Source organism: Corvus kubaryi, unplaced genomic scaffold, assembly GCF_017639235.1.
Source record: "Corvus kubaryi isolate FWS band 111438036 unplaced genomic scaffold, C.kubaryi_AGA036_p1.0 138, whole genome shotgun sequence".
Taxonomy (NCBI): Eukaryota; Metazoa; Chordata; class Aves; order Passeriformes; family Corvidae; genus Corvus; species Corvus kubaryi.
This window is the reverse complement of record NW_024580672.1, coordinates 8080689-8100309: the sequence shown is the minus strand read 5'-3', so window position 1 is coordinate 8100309 and position 19621 is coordinate 8080689. Positions and strand designations below refer to the sequence as shown.

At 36.1% G+C, this 19621-nt stretch overlaps 1 protein-coding gene across 3 annotated transcripts in view; it reads left to right on the top strand.

Annotated features, from left to right (window-relative positions):
* The window catches only part of PLCE1 (phospholipase C epsilon 1), a 141616-nt gene that overhangs the window by 19490 nt on the left and 102505 nt on the right, over positions 1-19621 (top strand). The window contains exon 2 of one of the 3 annotated variants that reach the window (XM_042018973.1): positions 5061-6656. In XM_042018973.1, the coding sequence (XP_041874907.1) occupies positions 5469-6656 (1188 nt within the window). In that variant the 5' untranslated portion in view covers positions 5061-5468. Of the gene's footprint in view, positions 1-5060; positions 6657-19621 lie in introns of those variants that run through there. The other 2 variants (XM_042018975.1, XM_042018972.1) reach the window with 2 other exon arrangements.

Sequence of the window (19621 nt, the reverse complement as noted above, 5' to 3'; positions counted from 1 at the left end):
CGCCTTATTCTCTGCACTCATAATCCTGGCCCTACCAGGGAGTCACTGAGTTTCGTGTGCGGCTCCCACAGCATTGTACATACAGAATTGCATTTGGCATCATTGACAGCATGCAACTTCTCTAAACAATCCCCATCTTCACCTTGATACCCATCCTTTACTTGCCCCTCATGCAGTTGCCACTTGTTCCCAATATTTACATGATCATCTTTTCCTTTGACAGCCTAGAACTGAAAGGCTTTCTGACTTACCACATCATGTGATGGTTCTGGTCCTTCATATGCCTTTCCTAAGACTAAATAATACTCTTAAGTTCAACGTACTGTGTTTTGTTTTTGCTGAAGCAGAATTCTTGCTGACTTCAGAAGTAAATTACCTTGAGTAATGAGTTATAGGTTAAACTGATAGTAAATTAATACAGTTTTGTAGTCTTTGATTATATTCGATGTTTTACCTAGACTGTTGCTGACTTCAATTCCTGATATCTGGGGAATAAGAAATCTTTGAATGTTGTTATAGATTGTTATTAATACTAATTAGAACAAGCTCGTACTTGGAGTCCTAAAGTGTATGCAGTCAGTGTAAATGAAAAAAAAGCAGACAAATTGTAGACAAATTACTTTTGTGTCACATGTTTTCAGACTTAATACATTCTGTGAATGCATGTGCTGTTGTTTATTTTAATTACTCATTTGTCTTTGTTGGCTGACCTCTGCATCCACAATGATTCACTAATGCTGGATCTAGTTTCTTATATTTTTACTTTCCTTTACTGATAGAAGGAGCACATTACATTTCTGACATAACTTCAGCCTTGTAAAATGAACCAGTGTAGTTATTAATGGATTTAATCAGCTAATCTAGCGGCTTTAGAAAATGCCAGCATGTATTGAATACAGTGCAGGCTTTGCTGTTGACTTCATGTGCTTTTATGTTCAGATTTAACTGTAAGTCTAAATCAGTGTGGATGTACAACAGGAAGAATATTCTTTTGAATAATTTCAGCATTTTTATATGCAAGTGCATGTATATGTTTGTATGAGGATTTTATATGAAGATCTAGGCTTTGGCCACCCATATGCAGACAGGCAAGTAAAGGAAGCTACAGAGAGTGATAATTCTGCAAATCTACAGTACGATACAAAATGCAGTTTTATTGGTTGAGCTTGTGAGTTTTACAGTTGATAGCATTTATAACACCGTGTTAACGCACTTCACAGCATGTGTAATGAATTCCATCAGTTTCAGGAATTTGCTGGGCACACTGAACTGAAATCTGTTGATCGCTGTGGAAAGCAGACACTGAGAAGAGTATAACTTAGGACACATGAAACCCATGTCATCTGTTCAGCAGAGCCACAGCTTCAGATATTTTTGCAGTTGTCCGTAGATCAGAGGCTCTACCATCATGGTTTTTACTTGCTGTCTCATGAGGTTTTGCATACTCATGCACTAAACATACCAGACTAAGAGAAATTTCAGGGTGCATTTAGACATCCTAGCAAACATGGTCTAAACTGAAGCTTCTACTGAGAAGCTTCTACCAGGCATTCCTAATATTTTATTTTCATGGAATATAGTGATCATGTGACTGCAATGTGAGTCAGTTTGTTTGGATGAAAAGAATAGTTTTGTGACTTATCAGCCAGGTGAATCAGTTTAACTCTGTGGACTCATGATCTCCAGAGGAGTGAGATGGTGGGAATGGGGACAAAAAGAGAAGAGTGAGGGGAGGGGTAGGTCTACCAGTTTTGGTGGCAGCTACCTGCTAGATTGACATAGCTGAAACAACAAATTATGTTTTCAATTTGCAGAAATGTGTAAACCACGTTAGGAAGCATTTTCTTCCCTTGCCTGTGCTGCTCATTTTCTCCCTTGTGCTGTTGTGGCGCATTAGTACAGCCATACTATGGACTAGATTGGGAAAGTGTTTTAGCTGTGAAGTAACTTGAGTAAAAGATTCTTGAGATGGATCACATTTGCATTGCAGTCACATTGCAGTGGTCACAAGAGGATGGGAACAGCTGGACATGCAGTGGGAGCTTCTTATGCAGACATTATTCTTGAATTGGATTTCAAACAGGCACAGATAGAGAAGAATGATATTGGTAGAGAGAAATGGGCAGGTGTGTGGCCTCAGCAGCTGAGGGGAGAGGTGACCAGCAGAACAAGTGTTGGGGGAGATTTGAGATAATTTCTAGAGAAAAGAAAAAGGTCTGAGAGAAGCTGTTTGGGGAGGATGTGTGGAAACACTTAGGTGTAAGAGAAAGATAGGAAAATTATGTAGGAGGAAGGAGGACTGAAAGACCAGTCCTAGTCTCTGAATGAGCTTTGTGGATAGTCTGGGATATAAATGGACTTCTGGTTTTAGCAAAACCTGCTTAGAGAAGCAAATCAGTTATGTGATTATATTTATTTTTTAAAATTTCTTCATAAAAACCCAATGTAAGTTAACGAACATGGTCAATTTCATTATCCTAAAATCACTGTGGGATGTTAAAGTTGCATAATATTGTCTTTTTGCATAATAGAGTGATATTTTGTAAGAGTTTCATTTTGCAACAGATGTAATAAGAGGTATAATATTTGCAGTGACAATCCAATTCATTAATTTTTATTAAATACAGAGAGTACAGTTATGAATATATCAGTGGCTTGTATTTTCTTTCAGTTGTGTGGAAATTTGTGTTCTGGTCCAAAGAGGAAAGATAAATCAGTAGATTAAGACATTTTGATAGATCACAGAATTCCTTGAAAAATCAATGCTGAAGACAACTACTACTACATATACATGTTTTATACCTTTTACAAAGAATTATTGTTACTTGATATAGCAAGAAAGAAACTAAAGAGATGAAGAAAAAAATCAGCTGCTTCTCCTTCCTAAATCTTTCTCCTTTGATCAGCATCATCATATGTAGATGTGAACTGAAAGGCCAGTGGTTGCCAGAAAAAAATAAGATGGGATCCATCAAGTGTGCAGTGGCAAAAAGTTATGTAAGCTGTCACCTGTGGATTTGAAAAGGAAGGACAGGGAAGAGGGATAGGAAATGGTAGAATAAGAAAATTGATGAAGTGCTTTCCTTTTTTTTTGTGGATGTGTTGGGTTGGTGGTGGTGTGGGGTTTTTTTTTGTTCTTTTTAAAGTGAAATGGGTGAAGTTGAAGAAAGTGGAATGCATTTCAGGGTACAGTGTAAAAGTATAGGGACTACCAGGGAATGTAGACTTTAAAAATTGCTTGAGTGTTGCCTTTTCATTGCATGTGCTCTACAGTTGTGCTGTTGCAGTATTACCTAGGCTGCTCTGTGAGCTGTGTTGGTAACATGAATGACTCTTTTAAAGACCCAAGCTTGCCAGCCCATTGAACTACTGCTGTCTCCTTCTACAAAACTTTTCTATGAACTGGAGCTGTTATTTTCCTTTCTGGTGCTAAATCTGTCTAGTACAGGATCTGAGTTTACCACCTGGACTCTGCTCCGGCTGATCTGGCATGCACATGCATTTTGTAATGGGTGGAGAATGTAAAACTTGTGGCTCTTTGTTCTCTCTGTCACTTTCCTTTACAACCCTCCCTGTCATTAAACCAATAAAATTGAAATCTTGACTGAAGTATTAAATTGTATTTTTTTTTCCACGCACTTGTGGTAGCTGTACTGCATGAAGAAACAATGCTGTTGGTGGCCTAGCAAACTTTTAAGCCACTGATTTGTAGCAAAATGTAACTTCTCTTAATTTGTATTTCCTTTTTTTTGTGATCCTCCATCCACCCTGGCAAAATGATACATTTAGTTACAAATTTAATTATGTGAGAAAATAGCATGTCAAATGTCCTGTGAAGTAATGAGTGTATTTACCTTTTGATTTGTGCTAGACTGCTTTTGGATGATGGTTAGTAATCAATAAAAATGAAAGCTGACACTCTAAAGTGCATTAAAATAAAATTGTTAATCATAGTTACTTGAGAAGAGTATCAAAATAGATTTTACACCTCAAATTAATTATTGAGCTCTTCTGCTTTTTATCCCTACCGTCATTCCTAATTCTATCCACTACAGATGATTTAACTATTATGTGTAGCTGAACCAGTGATTTCATAATTTGCCTCAGTTTTCTGCTACTTTTTGCTGTTGAAGCTCTAAAGGTTTTTTTTTTTGCTTGTTTCTATTGAATTTAGACTGTTCTAGTAAATGTAGGCCTTAGTACAGCTCTACATTTTCTACATTTTTAATAATACAGTTTATGTTTTTCAGTGCTAAGTATGATAAATTGAAGTGTAAGTACACGCTTGTTTAATTCACCGTGATTTATCTCATGAATTATCTAGGTGTGTCTCTTTTAGTCTTCTGTTTCCTTTGTTGAGCTGTCTGTAACCTCATATTTTCTGATTCCAAGATTTACTTCTACCATGCTGCTTGCAGGAAAGAAGCTGAGAATTAATGACAATGTTGAAATGCAGGTTAACTTTTTAGCTTAAGGCATACAAGTAAAGGAGTCAAAAGATTATTTGTATTTCAGTCTTGCTCTAATCTGTCTTTGTGCTTTTTCAGTTGTAAACTTGTGGCAAAAATACTGTTTTCTTCATGATTTCATGGTAACAGCATACAGTTTAATGAAAGCAGAAACCATGTAACACCAAAACAATTGTATTTCTGAACAAGAAAAGAATTATTTAAAATCACAGTGTGGGTTTAAAATTTACTGTGTTCTTGAAAATGTTTTAATTTATCCTGGCTATGAGTCAGAAAAAATATGGAAAATACATTTTCTTTTTTCCCTTTTTTATTTATGTGTTTGATTTAATTGTTACAGCTTCAGTATAATTAGTTTTCTGCAGTCATGTGGCTTTCCATAGTGAAGTGAAGAAAGCTATTTAAATATGTAAAATATGACTGTGATGTTCCAAAATTCTTCTGTGAAATTTTAAGACAAATTTAAATGTGTATTTTGGAATTCTCTAGATCTCAGTACAATTAACTCACGTTGTTGTGTTTGTAGTTGTGATGGTGGATTTTGTGCCATGGATGGTGTTCAATATATCTATATATGTCTTTTCTTTACAGAAAACCAACTTTTTGGATGCCCAGTGGGGAGATGCATCTGTGACATGGAGTACGTGTTTAGTCATCCACAATTTGAGACAACAGTGGGTGTGCTATATATGACAGAAGAATTAATTGTGGAGAGTCCAGCTGAATGGCTACATCACAATAAGAAACTGGTTTTAAAATGTTAGTGTTTCATGCCAGTAATCCAAGGTTGGGAAAGCCTAGCAGCCCAACAGTAAAAAAATACATTTTTTTGTAAAAGCCACTTCAAAAAGAACAAGCAGTCAATATACATTTTACCATGTGTACCCTGATTCTTTAGCACTGAATCTTTTATTACACTGAAATCATGGTGTGAGGATTGGTGGAGAAGGTCCTCCCCCCATCCCCAGCACACATCCAGCAACTAAAGACTGTGTCAAGATGACCTCTGAGGAGATGACAGCATCTGTTCTCCTCTCTGTGGTACAGGGTAAAGTGATACCTGCCCAGTCAGCTGGAGATGAAAATACTGAAAATGCTTTGGACACCAGCGCTATAAAAAGACATACTGCCAGTTCAGGAAGGCAAACCACACACACTCTGTCTTACTTACACAGACTTGAAGAAGAAAGTCTTCAGGGCTCAGTGCCCAAAATATTCCCTCTGGCCAAAGAACAACTGACTAATGACAAGAGTAATGAAAACTTCTGGGAGAGGAACAGCTCCATCTCTGATTCAGTGGAATTTCTTAACATTAACTGTAACATTGTGCAGAAAAACTACAAGAGCAATATCCCGTGCAGTCAGTTGTATCAATCTTGTGATCCTTTAGCAGGGGAAGAGGCATGCCTGGAAACTGGAATTCCTGTTTCGCTGGAAAGAGCCATGCTTGCTGAAATTCAGTTGAAAATGAATGGACCTTCATTAAGAAGCCAGACAGCAGTAAATAAGAATGACAACAGTGATCCCGATAAAGTGGCCTTTTTTCACTTACATTGTGCTAGTGAAAGGAATATATCAAAGGCTTTGTGCAGTTTACACAACAGCTTCATTCTGGATGACTGCTTGCAGCCCATGAGTGATGGTGATGGTAACAGCACTGGTTCCCCAGCCTGCACCTGCAGCATAATGGAGTTGACAAATAATTGTGAGAATGAAAATGGGCAGCAGTTGTATGAAGATGCTCTAAGGGATAGGTATTTATGTCTGGAAAGAGCACCACGAAAGGTTAAAGTGGCATGCTCAGGTCACAACTTCTGTGGAAATAACTTTACTGGAAGAATGCCCTCAAAGCCCTTTCTGAGCCATTTTGAGGACTGTAATGATAACTGTGAAGAAGAGTTGGAAGAGGATTTTTTTAGAAGCAAAAAGGAACGTTCTACACTATTAATAAGACGTTTCTGTAAAAATGATAGAGAGGTTAAAAAATCAGTTTATACTGGAACGAGAGCAATTTTTAGGACTTTACCTTCAGGGCACATAGGAACCGTTGCTTGGAATTATATTGAGCAAAGGAGGAACAACAGTGGTGTGAAGCTTTCTAGGATTACAACAGAACAGCTAACCATGATTCAGTCCCTAATAAAATGGAAATTTAATTCCTGTCTTGAGAAGTCTTTATGGTGTGAGGTACGTTTTTCATAGTGGTTTTGGGGTTTTTTTTTTGTTTCCTTGTTTGTTTTGATAACCTGATGTCCTTTCCATTAAAAAAGTGCCTTCAACTAGTAAACACTTAGTAACAATGAATGGGATATTTCACTTACCCACATTGAACAACCTTATGCTGAACACTGCTTTTTAGAAAAATTTATTGTCATCCTTTAAAATTCTTTTGGTTTAAAATACATGTAGTAGATATGCCTATAACTATATGTGTATAAAAGCTATACATATATATGTATATACATATGTATCTGTATAAAATGTGTGTAGGTAAATATTTATACCTAGATTTATGTATAAATTTATTTATTGACAAAGATTCTTTACATATAAGAATATAACGCACCTATATACAGATTAAAAATATATTTGCATTTTATAGATATTTGTATTTTAAATAGAAAAGGTATATTATATACATTCATATTTTTCCATATATATGATAGGTGTATAAATATATATTATAGCTCTAGACATTTGAATATATATAGCATATATGTGCGTATAAACATTTGATGGATATATTAATGATATAATTGTTCCATAAATACAGTAATAACATTATATGTGAGAGTATTAGATTACAGTGAAAAATTTGTCACTCAAGAAAAGAAAGCATAGTATTTCCCCAAGTTACAGGTATTTCTATTTCTTTTACACTTGCAAATAAGAAAACGAGTAATATTTGAATAATATACAGTAGTGTGCTGATATTGCCCTGATTTGTGTTCTCTTAAGTTACATTATGCAAGGAATTCTAAGTTTAGAATGAAATCATGAATGCATAAATTATTATTATAGAAATTACATAGCACCACATTCTTAATATATTATTTTAAGTAGTAAAAGATTTTCTGTGCTGGTAAAAATTACATAGTTGTCAATATAATCTATAAAAGATTTTGACCACTGATTACTGAGCTTAGCAAAAAAAGGAGCTGTGGGGTTTTTTTTGTTAAAATGTATGAATAAGCTCTAGGGAGGGGAAAATAATCAAGGTAAAGGAGAGTGTTGTCATATAAGCTATGCTTATAAATTGGTCCTGAATAAATGGGAATCTCTTCTGCTCGAAGAAATTTCTCGCACTTAGTGCTCAGAGTCTTCAACAACTTTCAGTAGGACTGAAATGGAGGAAAACTTCATGAAATGGAATCACAGAATCATCTTATCATTTACGTTCGTTTAAGATCACAGAGTCCTATGGTAAAATTGATCAAACAAATTCAAAATTTTGTCAGTTATAAGGGAAGAGAGGACTCTGTGACTTCATTATAATTGTGCCCTCCTGTAATATCCTCATGTCCTTCTAGAAATTAGTATTTTTCCATTTAAATAGTTGATTGGAGAGTTCTATAAACGTGTATGTCAGGTTTTTTACCAGGTTGCAGAGCTTTGCGGTACTGTTCATTATTGTGAAATTCACTACACTGGTCAGTGGAAGTTCAAACTTGCTGGGACAGCAGATGCACTGCAGGGTGAATGGTCATGCTCCCATGAAGGAGTGAATATAATTCTGTGGATTTATTTAACGTGGTGTATGCTCAGTACATTTCAGTATCATTATAACTTTTTTGGAGGAGAGATGGGAGAATGTTTTGTAGCTGCGGTAGCTGAAGGATGTGTTCATGTTTCTTCACTGGACATTTCCAATTTGACATGAATTCCTTAGCTTTTATCATGCATGCCTGTTTCACCACTTTCTACCACTGCTGTATATTACTGAACATACACCGTTTGAAGATTTTTTTGTAGTTTATTTATATGAACGCAGAAACAAAAGTAGTAAGTACTCACTGAATAATTTTAAATAGAAAAAGTTCTGTCTACAAGTGAGCAGAAGATAAACAGGCACTGTAAAGCACTTTGCAGAACTACAAGACACAAAATGTTTTCCTCATGGTCAGAAAAAGCTTAAAACCACATGTTTCTAAGTCTTTCTTGATCCAAATGGACACCAAAACTGTTTTTCTTCTTATCAACCTCTGTATATAATCTCTTTATGTATAACGTGCATCAAGTTCTCTTAGCATTGTTTTCCTGTTATTTTAGTGTCAAATATTATTTCTGCAGTAATATTTCTATGTGTTTATGGCTTATATTATTAGCACTATAGTTAGATTTACACAAACAGAAATTAACTTAATGGATGTGACAAATATATGGACCTGTTGAACATAGGCACTGGGTTAAAATAATTTAATGAATTATGGGCATTTGTAGGAATCTTTCATGCTAATAATCAAAGGAAGAAGGAAAAAGTAGTAAATGAATGTGGTAATTTGTTCTTCCTTTCCCCTTATCTCACCCTTTGAGCATGCATTCTGTTTGGAACAGCTAAGGGAACAGTAGTTCTGTTCTTCAAGAGGAAAAAAAAGTTGAAGAAATTAAGTTTTCATAGCAGTACTGGTGTAACATGGAACAATAGAGACCTTTATGTTCTAAGTAGGAAAATGTGGGTCTCATTTGTGCATATCCCTTACATAAAAATTCTAGCACTAATATAGGAAAGGCACTGAACTGTCGTCTTATTGAATGATTTTTTCTTTTTTCTTCCTCTACATAGGGAGGTGGGACTAAGGATTTGCACTATATAGAAAATACATGAAGTTATATTTTGCTTCATGTAGCATATTATTACGGTCTATAGGTATTTTGTATACAGATTTAGACCCCTCTGGATTGAATGTGTGTGTTGTATGAGGGGAGAAGATCTTTATGTTGAATATTTTTTCTAGTTTTGCACTTAGTTTTTGTAGCTAAATACAGTGCAGCATTTACCCTTGTCAGATGGGTGTTGTATCTGTTCAGGAGACATTTGCTTGTCCATGTTGGAACAGTGCAAGCCCCACACATCAGTACATATTAAACAAGTCACAAGTGCAAAGAATTTGCCATGGAAACAGATCTTGAGAGTGCAGGCGCTGGTGTTGGCTTTGCTTGGGCAGTATCCACTGCTTGGGTTCAGCTCAGCTGCATCATGTTAGCAACCTGACTAATTCCCAAAGTCAGAGTTTCTGAGATCTGTGAGATGTTAGGTTCATAGGGCTGAAATACACTTTGTTTTTTCCTGATATGGTGGTGGTTTGGCTGTGGTGGTAAGGTAGTGTGACAAAAGTAACCATGTCGGCCATCGACTAAGATATTAAATCTGGGCAGCTCGCTAGACTTTCACTGATTCTCTCAAGTGACCTCAAGATCTGCAGATGGCAGCTGCAATAACATGGCTGAATTCTTTAGTTAAGCTTATTTTCTAGGCGTCAGTACTATCTTTGCTGTGTCATTACATTCCTGGTGCCAGTAGTTTGAGCTTTAAGAAGCAAGAACTCTGCTGGCTTGCTGAACTCTGCTCAGATAGAAGTTGGCACTCTAATATACCTGATATTCATCATAGTTGCTAAGGCACTACTGAAATGCCAAATACTAATTAGGCAACAATTAAAGAAAACATTAACTGCCCCACTCTGTTTCCAGGTAGAATAGTGATTCTATTACAGATTTATCTTGTGGGAGTGTTTCATAGTTAATGTAATGATTTGGTATAGTAGTTCAGCATCTGTTAGCATCAGGTTTTTTTTTTTTTTCCTTGTAGTATCCATAGTGTTTTTATGACTCCTGTGTAAAATGAATGTAATGCAAGGATTTGTGATACGCATGGCTAATGTAAGGAGCCCTTTGTTAAGATTTCTTTATTTCCATAAAGTTGAGCTGTAGTCAGTTGGTGGTATCTGTTAATAAAAAGTTAAGGAGAGAAAAAAGATTTGGAGGTAAAACATTTTTATATCATGTTTTATTAATGTTGAATCTAAAATAGTCATCTTGGATAATATTTTTTAAAAAATAGAGCTAGGCACAATTTTTTTTCTGTTTAATAGATAGTATTTGATTTTTTTTGTTGTTTATAATTGATTATTAATTCTGACTATATTCTTTACTAAAATAAATACTTTGTAATTAATATAAATACTGTTTTTAATTTTGAACCTATAGAGAGCTCAGTTTCCTCCCTCTGCTGCCCTCCTCCCTTCCAGAGCTGTATCAGCAATTCTAGTCTGCATGCTTTTCTGGCATTCCTGAAAATATAGATAGATTGAATATTTCACTATCAGTCATGGAAATAATGTCTGCTTAGGTTATTTCAACAACAATTGCACTAACCGAATGCAGGAGCTCGTTACTGCAAATGCTAACACATGACTATGAACAAAGGAAGAGTTAGTAATGCAGTGTGTTTGGAGAACATTTTGTTGGTCATTTTTCTCAGGTGTTGAGTTAATTGTAACCTTTAATTGTCAATATTTTGTCAGAAAGAAGAGTGTTTTATATCTAGAGTCTTTTATATCTAGTAGTATCTTGGAAGATACACTTTTCCAGTGCATTCAAAACATAATTTATATCATGAAGAGGCCCATGTTGATTCTTAAGAAGTGAAACAAAAGCTTGAAAGCATCTGATTTACCCTCTGTACTAAAAGGGATAAGCAGCATAAGAGTCTCTGTTTATGTGCTGTTTCATTCAGATGACTGGTCTGATTTAGTAGACACAAAGCTTATGGAGTGTCCACATGAAACCTGGACATAAGAGTCTTGTTAGTAAAGTTTTTCTGCCAAACTCAGAGATTCACAACCCACAAAGCAGCCTAAAAAAATTAAATTATTGCTGGCTTTCACTTCTGGGTTGTTTTTAATTGTTTCTGTAGGAATTTCAGGTCTGGGTTTGCTGTCATACCATCTTTCTGTTAGAATTATGTGCTTTTCCCACTGTTTGTTACTTCTTGCTACTTATTTTAAAAGATGGAATTCTTTAAATGGATTTTTATTCTCTCCCCTCACAGTTTTGCCTGCATACCTAAAATGTAGCACTGCTCTTTATGCTAAACTTAATGCTGTACTTGTACTTCTATTTAACAGAAAAAAGGCTACTTTGTGATTCTGTGGTGTGGACTACAGGCAGATTTGAGATTTTTCAGCTTTCCATTTTGAAATAAAATTTCTAGTCCAGCATGCTGAAAGGAATTTACAGGAAATAATGACATAAAGCAAATAATCTGCAAGTGGTTGGAGTGTTCCTCCACTCTAACAGTAATTTTTTTATCTGACTGTGCATGAGTATTTTGCCTGTTAAAATGCCATTGTGCTTTTAGACATAAAGGTTTGTTTACTTATGTTAAAGTAGTTGCTAGGTAAGGACAAGCTGGTATTTATTCTACCTGGACCTTGTGTTTCTTGTCTCTTTGTTTGAAGAAAAAAGTTAATGAGCAGAATTGACTATTTGGAAAAAAATCAGGGAAGCAGGAGAGAAGCCAAACAGGCATGAAATTATGTTTTCCCTTCAGTAAGTGCTGTAAAAATAAATTGAACTTTTAAAAATGAGGCTCTATACTTATATTTGCTTTGGGTTGAGTTACTCCAGTTTTAAAGGCTAGCTTTAAAAATAGAAAATTTACCCTCTGTCTGTAAAAGAAGTCATTTTACTACCATAATGTGCCACAGAGTTTGAGCTAAATTGCTTAATACTTTGTATTATTTTTTAGTTGCCTTATACCTTTAACAACATTGGGCCAAATTATGAACAATAAGTTTTAGCTGTGAGCACACTTAGGTATTTAGAGCCAATAGTGTGGGAGTCTTGGCAAGAGTATTATATTATGCCTTCAGTTTTTCCACATTTTCTGACTTTCCTTCTAGTGACTGTTCATTAACTGTAAAGAAGCATGAAGGTCTGGTTTAGAAAATCTCCCTGCAGCACATTAAAGGGTTCATTTTAGAGTGTTAGAGTTGGACACTTTTCTAAATTCTTTCTCAGTTGAAACTAAGTTATCTCCATTACCTGTATGAACTGTTGAAAAGTTGGGTTGTTTACTCTGGTGTAAGTTAATAAATCTGTGCCATATAAAGATCACTCTGTTGGTGAGTGAATAACTAAAATCTGAATTTGTGAGATTTCATATACATTTGAATTTGTCTTGCTTTTCTACAATCTTTCAGAATCTTTTAAAAAGAAATTTTTCTAAAATTGGGTTGGGTTGACAGTAATTGGTAGGCATATACCTTACCAGTGTGAAATTTAAAACACAGTTTAGAGGAAAAATCTCTACTGGAAAATTTTACTTGCCACAATATCTTAAGGCGTCCTCCATGAGATATGAGGCTATTTGGTTCCTCTGTGTGTCAAAAGTGATTGGATAATGTACGGTTATGAGCCCTCTGGTCATGAAATTTTCTTGAAAATACGAATTGGTGACGACCTAAAAATCAGAATAACAATTGAATGTAATACAGCCATTAAGTACTGTCCAAGTATTTATGAGCTGGACTATCAAGTGACAGGGGGCTCCAAGAGTGCTCCCACACCAGTCTAAACTAATGACTCAGGGCAGTGTGACAGCACACAGCCTTCATCAGGAATGTCAGAAGTGGGGCAGTCCTAATACATTAGGACCTGGTATTTGTAGCCACTTTTTTATTTTTCTTTTTTTCTTTTTAAAATTTTTGTTCTCCTAATAATTTCACTAGACAATTACATAGTTAGACACTATTATTTACCTGCAAAACACATGTATCTGACAGTGCTTCTATTGCCCTGCCAATTGTGTGAAAGTAACAATTTGTTTAATATTTTCAACTGTAACCAGATACATTAATTTTTGAACTGAGAGATTGAAGACCTGCTTTTATTATAGAAAATACTCAAAGATGGAGACCTACAGAGAAGGTTGCTGTGATAGCACAGAAGCATGCAACAGTAATGAAAAAGTTTATTTTTGTCTTGAAATCAGCATCTGCACTTGTTTCAGGAGTCTGGATACTCTAATGAACTCTCATGAAAGTGGGGGCTTTTCTTTTTCCTCTTAGCTTTTATAGTAACTGTAATGCAACTGAGTGTTGCTACAATTTGGACTTTGAATCCACAGTAAAATAATGTGAGCTTCTTTTAAGGTGATTAAAAGTGATTGTTATGTACTGGTTATTTTCATGCTAGTCTCCTGACACTGTAAAAATTGTTTTCAGGCAATCACAACAGATACCAACCTTCATTAGTAAATTGTGGGCAAAACAAAAGATGTATTATTAGCTGCACTAGTTTCATGTTACAGCAGTCTTAGTTCTTAGAATGTTTAGGAATTCCCTTCAAATATTAGAGAATGGGTGAAATCCTGGTCATACCGTAATCTGTTTAAAATCTCCTATTGGGATAATGTTACTTGGAGGGAGAAAAAAAAAGATGTGCAGAATGGAGCTGTTGGCTTCATGGGAACCGTAGTTTTATGTCAAATGTTTTAAGAGACAGACATGTGCCAAACTTGGATTAAGCAATTTTAAAACCATAGTTTTAAACTAAAAATATTCTCTATATAAATATGTGTAATGCATTGTAATATAACTCAGGTGGGATCATTAACTTAATAAATAAAACTTCTCTCAGTTGCTTATGCTGTTTTTTACTGTTCATGTTATCACACTGCTTGGAAGCTGTGCTTCTGAACTTGAATCTGTGTCCTAGCTGTTTTACAAACAAGTAATGATCTCATCTGTTCTCTAGACTTAGAGGCAGTTAGTTGTTAGTGAGCTCACTCAGAGTTTGGAGAAGATAAACTTCTCCCAAACACTCTCCATATGCTGTGGCTAGATTTCCTTTTATCTCAGCAAGCTCAGTAGCTGTGTGCTGCACTGTAGTCTGCAGGAGAGACATATCCTGTAAGTTTCCAGTGGGGGGAGGGGGAGGGAACCAAAATGTACCCACCAGTTCCAAATATTAATATTAGGGAATTTTAGAGTTATGAGCATAAGAGCAAAGTAAAAATCAAGTCTTTAATAAAAATGTATATAACCCATCCCCAATGGTTAGGCGGAATAAAGGTCTGAATGATAATTCTGAATGGTTCGTCTTTCAGCAAGAACATAAGAATGTATCCGAGGCCTGGAGAATTGTTCTAAATGGGATTTTGTGTTGGATCAAGAAAAAGACTCCCGAGAGCAAACTGTCCTCAATCTTCTGTTTTAAATTAGGAATTTATCTTGAGTAACTTTGCAGACTTAGAGCATCCTGCAGCATGCTTGAGGCCATTCTAGTTCTGACCCTGTGCATATGTGAGATTTTTTACTTTATATAAGCACATTATTGTTGTCATGGGAGCTGTAACATTGGACTTCCTGTCTGTTGTTTGCAATCTTGGGATTGCACTGGTGGCTTGCGTATGTCAATGTATATATTTTCAAGGGAAAAAAGTGTTATTTCATGAGCATTTAGAATATTTCCCTTTTAGGAAATTAGCTCGTATTCTGGCTTACCTATGTGTCCTTTTTAAACTTACCTTACTTAAAATACAGTCAGGAAGAACTACAAGAGTGCAAAACTTTTCCCGTGTGAACATTTCATTGAGATGTAGTGATTTGCCATCAGCATAAAGGAGGCTTTGGTCTATTCACACCAAGTCACTCAGCAGGGCTGAGGGTGTAGGAAAGATAGAGGTTATCTATAAGCACGAAGTATAACATGAACCATATTTAACAGCAGTGTATTAATTTTCTTATTTTCTGTTAGTCCAGAAATAGAGGGATTTTGTTTCTTTTTCATTACAGTTTTCCTTAACCAACCGATTGTGGATGGACATTTATTGTAATTTGACTGCTTTTGAGCAACAAAGTTCTTTTATCTTTAGCAGGCATTTGTGAATCACTGCATATGTAATTTAGCTTGCACCGTGTTTCTTTGCCATTGGTTTGTAAAAACTGCAAATCCAGCCTTTGTAAATGATGATCACTTTTGAGTCATATTTTTTTTAGTTTTGAATGAATTTCTCATCACACTTTAGTTTTGACCAGCTGTTTCCTGTTTTTCCTGCCAGTGGTTCAGCTGCTGAGGAGATAAATGCATCAATGGTTCGTTTCAGAATTAAATTACCCTTATAAAATGATGGAAAAGTAAAACAAATATGTTGGACACCATTACAAGTATGAAGTTATGCTGAAATTTGAAAGATGAAGTATTGTTTGCTGTACGTAGATGTTTCATATACTACAGAGCTTTTGCCACACCAGGAACTCACTTCATATAGAAGAAGTAATCCAGCATCGGAAACACCAGGATGAAGCTGTGTGTGGGGAATTTGGGGGTGTGTGTTGGAATTTTTCAAGCAGTTCCAAGTTTTTATGTTTGCATGAGAATATTCTGATTTATCTGATAAATGATCAACATAATTACCTGACCATTACATCATATTTGTCCTGTTCTGCCACCCCCCAGGTTTTGGACTGCTTTGGATAGATGATACGTTCATTTTTGTAATCATACAAATTGCTTTGGAATTTTAGAACTGAGTTTGTATATGTGTATTTTCAGAATAAAGCAGGGCAGGTGTATCGGGGAAGACAGGGAATAGCTGGTATTACCGTCTATTAGGACTGGCTCGTGCAGTACACTTTGTTTCTGTTTTGTTCATGGTGAACTTACTCCATATCCACATAGACAGCAGCTGTGTTTTGTCCTTGCTTCAGACATCTTTCTTCAGGACCTTTAAATGATTTAGTTACTAAACCAAAGAGGTGTTTATATAGATAGTAAAGAAAATATTGTCCCCTATATTCAGATTTGAGGTCATTACTGTGTAGGATTGTGGAAGAATCACCCATTGGCTCTTCTTTTTGTTTTAGTGTACCAGGCTGTTCTGTGGCATCCAGCCACACCTGTCCCTTGTGCTGTTTTAGTCCTCTCTGAGACCTGAGTGGTCAGATTTTATTTAATCTGCACCCCTCTGGCATGATAGAAAAACACACAGAGACCGTTGGTTGCATTTCTACTCCCATGGCCAATCCCCTGGATTGTGAGCTTTAAATAATTCCTTACCTGTTAGGTCACTGGGTTTCTTATCAGTGAGTAGCAGAGGAAGAGCTGGGTCTGTAGTGAAAGTCCCAGCTCCAGAACCTCAGAGTATGCATTTGCTCCCCTGGACAGGGTGTCTGAACTATTTTTTATATTTACCCATTTATAGGCCTTATCCCATGCCATTTTAAGGGCTCTGCAGTCTTCTACACATGCCAGCCTTAATAGCATTTACCTCAGGATATCGTCCAGCTATTGCCATTTGAGAAAGATTCACCCCTGCATCTTGCACTCTCTTCGTTGCTTTAGAGCTTTTCCAGGCTCCTCCTCCCCAAGTTCCTTTTGGTGGATGACTCCAAGATCTGCTCTCTCTTTCAAGGTTTCCTGATCTTGGAAGTCTCCATGGGAATTCTCATTAAATTCAGTGATGGGAAGGGGGAAACATTTTCCTCTCTCCCTTGAAAATTCTAGTTATTTCTAACTCCTCCTAACTAGCTTTGCTGTTTGTACTTCAAGCCGATCAAGTAGCTGTCTTATCTCGTCTCCTAGTGCCATTCTTGAATTTACAGTCAACATGCTTACTATGCCCTACACTGGTGGTCTTTATGGAGTCTCCTTTATTCTTCAATCTTTTATAGAGACAAAAAACTTCCCATTTTATTTCCCTTTAGTTCTCTACTATTAGATAGGGGTTTTTTTGGCAATATTCACAATCTATGTTCAGCTGAGTCTCACACTTAAAGCTGAAATTCCTTCTTCATGCAACTGCGTGGTCTTAGTGGGCATTCCTACTTATATCAGCCTTAAGTCCAGCTTTGTGGAGCTCATATAAATTCCCATGTGGTGGCTGTCCCATTTTTAGCTATTATATTTCAGTTTAAACTTTTCTTTTGTCCTCTTTCTTTCCATGTTCTTTTAGGGGATTTTTTTTTTTCATGTGAAGATTAGTAAACAGCATTCAAACTTTACGTTGGGTGGTTGATATGCAAATGGTTGTACTATTACACTTCTAGACTGCAATTTGTTTTTCAAAAGAGATGGTATTTTTGGCCAAAGTTAAATCAAACTATCATAGAGCATATTACATTTGTAAGGGTTTTTTTTCTACTGTACTCATCAGGAAAAAAGTATTTGCTAATTAGTATTTATATTAGGCATTAATGACCAGATTCCTCTGATCCTTGCTGAATTTAAATTTCTCCAGTCTGCAAAAAAACACAAGGAAAACAACAGCCAAGATGAAAGCAGATTCACAGGACATACCCCTGTGGTTGTGACTCAGTGGATCTGAGAGAACAAAAACTTTAAAACCTCTTTTTTTTCATTAAGTAAAAGACATGGAAATTGATTTAACAGTAGTGGGCGAATTTGCTAATGGGATATGAAAGGTAGTTAACTGAAGGAACTAATGAAAAGGAGCCAGTGTTCTATGAAAAACTTAGAAGGAAAATAAAAGAGATAGTTGACAAAGCATCCTTTGAGTTTTGGGACTTGAAAAATGTTGAGAGCAAAAACCGACAGAATCTTGTTTTCAAACCTAACCAGAACTAAGAGATTTGCTGATTTTCTGTGGAACTAAGGCATATGTAAAGTAGTGCTAGTGCTATCATGCTAGTTACATACAGAGTTTGCACTTTCAAGTAGAAATGTAATGAAAATTAATAGAATTTGGAGAGAGATTACTAGTCATCATTTGATTCCTAAATCATTGTGAATTGAGACACTTTGGCAAGGCTTGATGTGACAAGGCCAAGCAAGTGTGGCAGGGCTCAGTAGTTGGGCAATTTTACTACCTTCTTGGGGTTTTAATTAGATGATATTTTATAGGGTTTTTTTTCCTTAACAATATTTCTGCTATGGAAAGTATTTGATAAAAATAACATGCTTTTATAAAATGGATGTTAGTTTAAACAAAACAGATCTGCAGGAAGAGTTACTGAGTCTCAAGTTTGATAAAAATTGGGTTCAAATTCTTACCTGGTCAACAAATGAAATTAAATAATGAAATAGAATGAAACTTAATTTTGGAAAGCTTAGAATAACAAAGTTTCTTAGAAGACTAAGAAGAGGCATATCAGAAAATTTAACACTACTGCTGCTACTTTGACTCTCTGTGCATTCCAGAGACTTGCAGACTTCCACCTTTCTCCCAAAGACAAGGAGCAGAGCTTTCTACTTTACCTTGATCATATATTACCATTGCCACAGTAGCCACAGTACTTGTGCACATACAAGAAGAGATTTTTGGTTCTTAACTGACGTTTGTGTGTCATTAATAGTATGTGCACCGCAGCTTGGAAACCCATGACTGAGACCATGACTTTGTTGGACCAAATTTTCCAGGTTTTGGCTGAGATGAGATTATTTGCTTTGTATTGTGTTGATAAATACAATGTCAGGCCCCATAAAGACAATCTAGACCGTAAGTTATTTTCCTGTTGGGAGAACAGAAGAAAAGTTGACATCTAATGAAATTTTAAAAATGAAATTAAAATTAGAAGCCCCCTAAGCATATCATCATCATTCTGTAGTTTAACTTATGCCTCTACCCCAGGCCTGTCCATATGTTCTCTGCCCTATTATCTTCGATGTGGGTACTTTTCAATTTCAGATCTTAAACTGCTGCTGCCATAGCTGTGATCTTTTTGTCAGGCATTATAACTTCTTTCAACACTGTGAGTGGCCTGAGGGCATTGAAGCCCAGGGTCCAAATTTTTAGCCACTAAAACTATGGTTTACTGAAACCTTGCTGAGCTGAGGAGTTACTGCAGGGCCTTCCTTGCACACCCTCCACATCTGCCGTTTAATGTTCACATTTAAATGGGATAAAGAAAACGCTGTTCATCCTCTTGACATTCCCTTATCTCTTAGGCTTGTCCTGAATCACATCATAGAGCTTCTATTGGTGCCTGTGTCAGTTCCAGGTGCTTGGGAAGGAATCACACAGCTCTACCAGGGACTGGAGCAGCTGCTAGGTGTGCAGGGGCTGGATAACACAGCATGTCTGCAGAATTGTAAAACAAGTTTCAAAGTTTACAGATATTTTTTTAAAAAACCTTGCCATGTAGTTAGGCCAAGATGTTAAGATATTAAAGCCTTCAAGATCCATTAAG